Source organism: Triticum dicoccoides, chromosome 3A (assembly GCF_002162155.2).
Source record: "Triticum dicoccoides isolate Atlit2015 ecotype Zavitan chromosome 3A, WEW_v2.0, whole genome shotgun sequence".
Classification (NCBI taxonomy): Eukaryota; Viridiplantae; Streptophyta; class Magnoliopsida; order Poales; family Poaceae; genus Triticum; species Triticum dicoccoides.
Window position 1 is genome coordinate 130191397 of NC_041384.1, and position 9130 is coordinate 130200526.

A 9130-nucleotide genomic window follows, 5' to 3' on the forward strand; every position below is an offset into this window, starting at 1 on the left:
CACCGTCGTGTGGCCTTCAGCAAGGCGACCCACTCTCACCATTTTTATTTCTGTTTGTGGCGGATGGGCTTTCAACTATTTTGAAGAATAAGGTGACTAGTGGAGAGAGATCTCCGGTGAAAGTGTCTAGAAGAGCCCCGGGTATTTCCCACCTTTTGTTCGCTGATGATACGTTGCTGTTTTTTGAAGCTTCTAGGAGGCAAGCAGAGTGTGTGAGGGCAGCACTATAGGAGTATAGTGCAGCTACGGGGCAAAAGCTAAACTATGATAAATGCTCAATATTTTTTGGTAATTCATGCCCAACCACAAGCTAGGAGCAGGTCCGAAATGCCCTGCAGGTAACTAGTGCAGCTTTTGATGAGAGGTATCTTGGCCTCCCGACCCCAGATGGCCGAATGTCCAAAGACAAATTTCAGAACCTTCAAGCCAAACTAACAAAACTAGAGGATACCTTGGCCTCCCGACCTCAGATGGCCGAATGTCCAAAGACAATCCGGCTTTTGTCCAATCCAGATTGTCTTTGTGCACAGGTTCTCAAGGCAAAGTACTATCCATATGGCAAGCTAGAGGATACGGTCTTCACAGGGAATGCATCATCATCGTGGCAAGCTATTAGTCATGGCCTTGATCTTCTGAAGAGAGGATTGATTTGGAGGGCGGGAAACGAGAGAAATATCAGAGTGTGGAGGGACAACTGGATCCCGAGGCCGTTCTCATTCAAGCCGGTCTCGTTGCAGGGTAGATGCCGAATCCGCTTCGTCAGATTTGCTTAATGCAAATGGGTCTTGGAAAGTGGAGCTTTTACAACAGTATTTTTCTGTCGGCTGATGTGATTGAGATTTTGAAAATTCGTGCTTCACCAAGGTTGGATGAGGATGTGATTGCATGGGCCCCTGGAAGACATGGGGTTTTTTCTGTAAAGTCGGCTTATCAGTTTGCGTTTCAGGAGTTATACGGAGCGAGCACAACCACCTCTAGTAGCTCGGCTTCGGGAGGAAGGAGTTGTTGGAAGCTTATTTGGAACAGTGCAGTTACACCAACGATCCGTAACTTTGCATGGCGTCTGGCGACGGACGCTCTTCCTACGTGGAAGAACAAGAACAAAAGAGGGCTTGAGCTTGTAAGCGGTTGTCCGATTTGTGGCTCAGAGACGGAGGACAATTTCCACCCTTTTCTGAGATGTCAGCGGGGTAGAGATCTATATAAGGAGATGGCGAAGGTATGGAGGTTGCCGGGGATCGAATACTTTGTGCCCAATGGGAAGGAATGGTTACTCTATGCGCTGGATTCATTAAGTGAGCTCGATCGGTGCAAGGTTCTGCTTATTTTCTGGAGAAGCTGGTACGTAAGGAATGAAATCATACATCATAAGCCGGCTCCGGACATGGATGTCTCCGTGAATTTCCTGAGAAGATATTTGGATGATTTAGTGGGGATCAAAATGAACCATGGTATGGATGTAGCTAAAGGCAAGGGATACTTGTCTTTTGATCACACTAGAGAAGTGAGGGAGATTCAGAGTGTAGGCCGAGTGTGTAAGTGGCAACCCCCCGACGAGGGCTAGGTTAAACTAAACACGGACGGGTCCTTTGTTGACAGTGATCATGCGGGTACTGGTATGATTCTCCGAAACTCCAGTGGAGGGATTATTTTTTCGGCATGCAGATCGCTATTTTTTTTAGAGATGTGGTTGAAGCGGAATTAGGTGCAATCATGGAAGGTTTATCGCTGGCTATACAACGCTCTGATTTGCCTATTGTTATCGAATCGGATTCTAGCTTGGCAGTGTCTATGGTATCCTCTGGCAAAGTTGATCGTTCAATTTATGCTGCTTTGGTAAATGAAATAAGACTGCTGATGCGTCTTAGACAAACTTGTATTACTCGTATTACGAGAGTCCAGAATAAAGCTAGTGATAGTTTGGCTAGGTTTGCTAGAATTGAGGAGCGAACTATGACCTGGCTGGGATCTGGGCCAGATGAGGTCGTGGGTATATCCCTAGATGTTTGTAAAGACATTGATATTTGAGTAATACAAGTGTTCTCGCAAAAAAAAAGAAAAAAAATCGTTGAAAAGAAAATTTACAAATTTACAAGTCCTACCAAGTGCGTGATGCACGGGGCAACCTCAAGTGTGCAATGTACGGCCGCGCCATGCTCTTTTTTTTTCTTCCAAAAACAACGAACCAAGTGATACCGCCAACTAAAACTTTTTATTCCCCTATAAAAAAAACTAAAACATTTTATGCTCCTACCAAGCGCAGGATTTTCATAGAATTTTTACAAGGATTTCCGTCAAATTTTTTACAAGAGTCGATTCATCTACAGGCTAGGTCGTGGCCACCACTTTGATCCAAAACAAGGGAATGTCCCCGGTCATCATCACTGCCGCAGAAAGCCCCAATCACTTTGTTGCAAGCAATGGGATGAGAACCTCAAGAAAAGCATCTATCTGCTTACCATGTGGGCGAATGCCAAGACATTAATCATTGCACATAGCAACTTCCACACAGCAACTTCGACAGGCAGATGCGGTTGCTTTCCTAACATGTTATATCGTACAGTACTAAATAGGGTCAGCAATGCATTATAGAAAAAAAAAAGAAGAAAAACATCTGAAAGAAGAAAAAAAATGGAAAGATGCATATGCCACTCTTCCATGAATTGGCACAGCAGCTCTAGCAGAGTCATCTTAAGTCACCATAATAACCCCCGGTTTGGCGATCAGGCCTCGTAAGGTCTAGCAAAGCCGCCATGTTGGCCTCTTAAATGCATATAATTTTTTTAGGCTGCTCCAAAATGAGTCTGCGAGACCCTAAATTTGAAGGTTGTGAGACGCTGGTATGCAGCACGCTCCAAATCAATCCAGCCGGTCGCACGGGAGGGAAGTTTGAGCCCGTTTTCTTCCTCCCGTGTCCAGTCCTGCCAGTAGTGCCACTAGCGGTCTGACCTTTGGTCGTTCCCTTCGTTCCATCGACTCTGCCATCTACTCTCTTCGTTCGCCTTGAATTTATGATCCCTCGCGTCGCCTCACCCCCTCACCCCCCTCGCGACGCCTCCTTGGGCGACAGCCAGGGGACCCAAACCCTAGCGCCACCAGCCCCCTCTCGTCTCCTCTCCTGCCGCCGATACCGCCGGCCAAGTCCGCGGTGGCAGCGGGCCTGACCCCAAAGCGCTAGGGCGGGTGGTGTGCTGCTTGATCTCCCGGAGTCGGCAGGGGCGTCCCTGGTGTTGGATTCGTGAGCAGCAGGTAGGGCGGCGCCCCTTGCCTGTGCGGCGGTGGCCTGATCCATGGTCGGCATGGTGCTCTTCACCCTGGTGGAGTATGTGCCTCGAGATGGGTGGCAGCAGAAGACACGGATCTGGAGTCCTGTCCAGGTCCGCCTCGACATGGTTTTGTCCAACCGGCGGCGCGTGGAGGGACCGGTGAGAGGCGGCTGGAGGCTCTCTGCCGGCGTTTCGGTGGCGGCCTTCATCTTCACGACGAGGCTACGATCGGATCCAGTCAGCTACAAGAGTGGGGTGATGCAACTTCCTGTGAAAATCACGCCGACTACGATCATGGCAGACGATGTCGGCGTCTGTGACATCGTTTCCTTCTCGAGGCATCGCTGTTGCAGGTTGCGGCACCACGTTCGAGATGCTCCGGGGGAAACCCTAGATCTGGATCTTCCCGGATCGGACGATGACGGCATCAAATGTTTCCCCTCCTGTGGGCATCCTCATCGTTATGGAGCAAGTGCTCCTAGAGGTGTAGCGGTGTTTCATCCTCCACATCGACGACAATGGATCTCAGCGGCGTAGCACAATGGAGTCTCGGATCCGATGCGGGTGGACGGACTCGCGCAGGAGGACGGCGCTGTCTGGCATCATGATGGCGTCGACGACAGGTCTGACAAGGGCGATGCGTCAATACATGGATCGATGAAAGACGGCGGCGGATGCCTCTGAGAGTGCGCCGGACCGGTCTGTACCCTAGACCCGGCAATGTGGCTTGGCTGGGGTCTTCGACTTTAGATGTTAGTCTTTGGTGCAAAGTCTATTTGATATTCTGCTCGGACATTTTCAAAACTTCAAATTAATATAGAGATTAGTATTTATTATGTCGTTGAAACCGTACTGCATATTATAATTGAACTCGTACTAGAAATTAATGTTGGAATCAAGTTTGAGCCCTCCTTTAGTTTATAGGGTAGGAAAATTATAGAAATAGAAAAGTCATAGGAAATGAGATGACATGTATCTCAAATCTTATGAATAAGAATAGGAAAGGAGATGCCCTTTGATTCACATCATAAGATTTTTTTCATTGAGTCTAGGCTAATGTATTTTCCTATGAAATGTGAAGGACAGAAAGAATTCTTCCATAAAAATAGGATTTCATTCCTACAAACCAAAAAGCTCTAAACGAATTGACGGTTGCTACGAATCAACCGAATAATTTCATCCGCCTAGTCAACCGTCCGATTGGCCCTAGTGATGTTCGATCCCAGCAGTCCTTCGATCCACACCGCGTCCCGCTCTGCAGTGAAGGTGCATCAGCCCATCGTCAATCCACACCATGCCTCCTCTGAACACAGCCATGGTGCAACAAAAACCAACGGATGGCACCTACGCCGGCGACCTCGCAGCCCTGGAGCAGCTGGAGATGCTGCATCATCGCTCCAAAAAGAGCTGCCGGCGACGCGCTATATCGCAGCGCCGAGACTCACCGGGGGCCTGCACCATGGTAGCACTAAGGACTGCAAATAAAGCTTCAACGCAGCACCGACGAAACCTCGGCGAAGCTCCACTGCAACTCCATGGAAGCACCGTCGACGCCGGTTGCTCCATTGCATCCCAGTGACGCTTCATTGCAGCCGCGGCGAAGCTCCGACGTCCCCGATGGTACTCCATTGCAGCCGCGGCGAAGCTCCATTGCAACCGCGGCGAAGCTCCAACGTCCCCGACAGTGCTCCATTGCAGCCGCGGCGAAGCTCCATTGCAACTGGGACAAAGCTCCAACACCCCGACGGTGCTCCATTGCAGTCGCGGCGGAGCGCCGACGTCCCTCCATTGCAGCCCCGGGAGCACTCATTGCAGCGCCGGCGATGACGGCTGATGCAGCGACGCAGCACGCGGCGGCCATGGCGAAAGCTGCGACAAAAAGCATGACGACGACGACGACTGAAGCTGCCATGTAGCGCGAGGATGATGCGATGCAGCTCCGGTGGCGTTTCAATGCAGCCACGGCGGAGCTCTATTGCAGCCCCGGCGGCGCGAGGATGAATCAGGCAACGGCCAACGGCGTTACCTCCTCCGCTTCTGTGCTGCTGCTTGCTTTTCCTCTGCAGCTTGACGAACGAGAGAAGAAAAGGGAAAAGAATCAGGTGGAGGATATGCTTCGTGGGAGAAGATAAGGTGGGCGGGGCCACAGCGACACGTGATGCGCAGGGAGAGCGGCTTACGGGAGAGAGTTTTCATCCGGCTTAATTTAAACATTTTCCAAAGGAATTTTTCCTATAAAAATTCTATCCTATGAAATTCCTACAACATTCCTCTAAACCAAAGGAGGCCCGAAGCTTCAATTGTTGTTGATGAGATGGGGCAGAAACAGATCATGTCAAGCCAATGACAAACTCCAAAACATTACTGTCCCAGAAAAAAACTCAAAAAAACATTATGCAAGCATTATGGAGGCCGCCGATATATACTATGCTAGACTTGCTCTTGCCTGGTTATTTTTAGTTTAGTTGCATATGTTGCTTGACTAAGCTTAGAAAATTAGACAATTTTTCTAGCAGAGCATCCAACCGGAAATGGACCAAACATTCTCACGTTGCCATCAGCAAGTAGTAATGCCGAACAATGGGGTTTAGGGTTCTTTGATACTGGCAATGTATGCTACCGGCAGCTTGAGAAAAAAAATCAAGACTATATACAAAGAGGAAAATAGCCATTGGATTCATACCCGGCCGAATAATTACTGCAGATTCGCGGCGTGCAATGTTCTTTATGCTTGTCATTTCGTCTCCGTAGGAGCAATCTTAGCATTCAGCAAGAGGATGCAGTGAGCGGTCAGCTGTTCTTGGCCTCCTGCAGCATCTCTACAGCCTTCTTCATCTTGGGCCGCTTCGCCGGGGCGCGCTCCGTGCATAGCATCGCGACCTTGAGCACGGCGAGCATCTGCCTCCGCCACGCAAACGACACGGTGCTCAGCCTCGGGTCCATGATCTGCTCCGGCGTCTCCCCCCTCTCCGGCGCAGAGTGCACCCACTTGACAAGGTCCACACCCTCGCCAAACTCCTCGTCCACCGGCATCTTGGACGTCAGGATCTCCAACAGCAGTACCCCGAAGCTGTACACATTTCCTGGTACAGTAACCTGCATTGAGTAGGCATACTCTGCAAGAAATCAAGTGCAATTTGTGTTATGTTTATGGATAGTAAGTTAGTTCTTGTGTATCCAGCAGATTCCTTTGGGAGAAAAGTTCAGACCTGGAGGTATATAACCAAATGTGCCAGCTACCGCGCTGATGCTGGCAGTGCCCTTTGAAGGGTCCAGCAGCTTGGAGATCTCAACTTCGCCAAGAAGCGCGTTGTAGTGCGAGTCAAGGAAGACATTACCCGAAGAAATATCGAGGTGGATGGTGGCAATCTGGTGGAGGAAGGCCAGCCCTTCGGCGACGCCAATCGCGATTGACAACAGCTTTGGCCAGTCAGGCTTCTCTTGGTCACCATCACAGTTGTTTGAACCGTGCAGCAGCTGAAGCAATGTTCCATTCGGCATGTCATACTGCAGCAGCAACGCAACATCCTCGTAGATGACATACCCAATGGGACGCACAAGGTTGGGATGGTTTATGTGCGCGAGTCGCTCGAGCTCCCGGATCATCTTGGCCTGGTGGTGGACGACCGCGCGGTCGACCGACTTCAGCTTCTTCACACACACCACCATGCCTGATGGCATGACAGCCTTGTAGGTCGTGCTGAACGTGCCGCTCCTCAGTGCACTGGCGTCCTTGAACGTCGCCTGGACACAGGTCTGGAAATCAATGGCCTGCTGCAAGCTCTCAATGAACACACTTGAAGCCATGACATGCCTCGCTTCGACGACGACCGCCTCCCCTGCCTCGGCCTTCTTTGCGTCGGCCTCCTTCTCCTGCCTCTCACGCCACATGAACAACGTGACCACCAATGATACCACTGAGAAGATGAGCACGCAGGACCCAGCAACTGCCAGGGCCACCCTGTAAGATATCTTCCTGTGGTCCGATCCATAATTGGAGCCATAAATCGGTCCACAGTCCACATCCAGCGGGTCGCCGCACAGCTTGGCATTGCCGGAGAAACTGGACCCTGCACTCTTCTGAAACGGCCCGAACACCGGTATGGCACCACGGAGCCGGTTGTTTGACAGGTTGACTACTATCAAGCTCAGCATCCCTCTCATGTCAGCAGGGATCTCACCAGATATCTCATTGCTAGATAAATCCAGCGCCACGAGCTTATCGAGCCGCCCAAGCTCACGGGGCAGCGGCCCTGAAAGGTGATTGAAGCTGAGGTTCAGCGCAATCTGTAAGCTCTTGATCTTGCCCATTTCGGCTGGTATCTCACCACTCAGGTTGTTGTTGGCAAGCTGCAGCTCGAGAAGCCGGCTGCAGCCACCGATACCGTGCGGGATGCTGCCCGAGAACTCGTTATGATCGAGCACAAGAAACTGCAGCCTGGATCCGTTGCAGATGGTGTCTGGCAAGCCGCCGCGGAAAGCGTTGTAGCTCAAGTCCAGCTTGCTCAAGTTCCGGCACCGCAGAATGGACCTCGGGTACTCGCCACCGAGGCCATTGCCGGAGATGATGAGCTCTTGCAGGTTTCTCAGCTCCCCAAGCATGTCCGGCACCTCGCCGACAAGGCGGTTGTAGGCCAAATTCAGCAGCGTCAGGTTGGCGCAGCGTGCAAACTGAGCGGGGATGCTGCCGGACAGCTGGTTGCTGTCGGCCTCAAAGTAGGTCAGGCTGGTGGCGTCGCCAATGGATGCCGGGATGGCGCCCGCGAGGCGATTGTTGCCGATGCGCACGTTGGATAGGCCGAGGCACCGGCCGATTGAATCCGGGATGGTGCCGTTGAGCCTATTCACGGTGAGGATCAGAACCTGCAGATTGCCAAGGTCGAAGAGGCTGCTCGGTATGCTCCCCTCGAGGCCGTTGGAGTGGAGGTTGAGCACCTGGAGATTGGACGAGAGCCCGAGCCCCGGCGGGATCGGCCCCGAGAGCGCGTTCTCGTAAGCGGAGAGCACGCGGAGGCCGGGGAGGCCGGCGAGCCAGCCGGGGATGGCGCCGGTGAGGTTGTTGGCCGAAATCTGCACTTCCTGGAGCTCCTTGAGGCCCCTGAGCTCGTCGGGGATGGAGCCGGAGAGGGCGTTGTTGGAGAGGTTCAGGAACTTGAGGCCGGCGGCGAGGCCGAGGGCGGGCGGGATGGGGCCGGAGAGCCTGTTCATGGAGAGGTCGAGGAGCTCGAGGCGGGCGAGCGCGCCGAGCGCCGCGGGGACGGCCCCGGAGAGCGCGTTGAAGGAGAGATCGAGCCGCGCCAGCGCGCGGAGCCCGGCGGCGGCCGAGAAGTCGCCGCGGAGGCCCCGGCGGGGCAGCTCGACCGCGGTGACCTCGCGGGCGCCGCCGCACGTGACGCCGCGCCAGGCGCAGTGGTCCGCCGGCGCGGCGGCCCAGTCCGGCGGCGCCAGCCCCCGGCGCAGCGCCTGCATTGCCGCGGCATCTCCAGCGCCCGCCCGAGGCGCGAGGAGGGAGGCCGAGATGAGGCCGAGGGAGAGGAGAAGGCAGCGGCGGAAGGCGGGATGCATTTGGGGCGGGGTGGCGCTCGGCCCGGGCCGCCGAGGTGGGGTGGTGGTGGCGGCGGCGGCCAGGCCCCGCCCGTGAGTGCTTGCTTTTCAGGGGTGGTAGGCAGAGAGCACGGGAGGGAGGGAGGGGGGCCGCTCGCTGCCTCGCTCGCACTCACGCACTCTCGTCACAGCCCATCAGTGGGAGTGTCGAGGGAGGGGAAAGGGGAAAGTTGTTTTTCCTGATTATTCCGAGGCGCTTTGCGCCACAAGTAGTATAGGAGCATCGCATCATTGAGGCTGGGCATAATGGGACTAAGACT

At 53.4% G+C, this 9130-nt stretch overlaps 1 protein-coding gene across 3 annotated transcripts; it reads right to left on the reverse strand.

The window, feature by feature from the left end:
* Nucleotides 1-2420: 2420 nt before the first annotated feature.
* On the reverse strand, nt 2421-8594 carry LOC119267567 (leucine-rich repeat receptor-like tyrosine-protein kinase PXC3). 3 transcript variants are annotated; one of them, XM_037548983.1, is made up of 3 exons: nt 6476-8594; nt 5950-6382; nt 2421-2542 (listed from the first exon to the last, which is right to left on the reverse strand). In XM_037548983.1, the coding sequence occupies exons 1-2, from the start codon at nt 8472-8474 to the stop codon at nt 6057-6059; spliced, it is 2325 nt and encodes a 774-aa protein (XP_037404880.1). In that variant the 5' UTR covers nt 8475-8594; the 3' UTR covers nt 2421-2542; nt 5950-6056. The 3 variants fall into 3 exon arrangements, with proteins under 3 accessions (XP_037404880.1, XP_037404878.1, XP_037404879.1); XM_037548981.1 differs by lacking the exon at nt 2421-2542 and adding an exon at nt 4359-5326; XM_037548982.1 differs by lacking the exon at nt 2421-2542 and adding an exon at nt 4359-5332.
* Between the last annotated feature and the right edge of the window lie 536 nt (nt 8595-9130).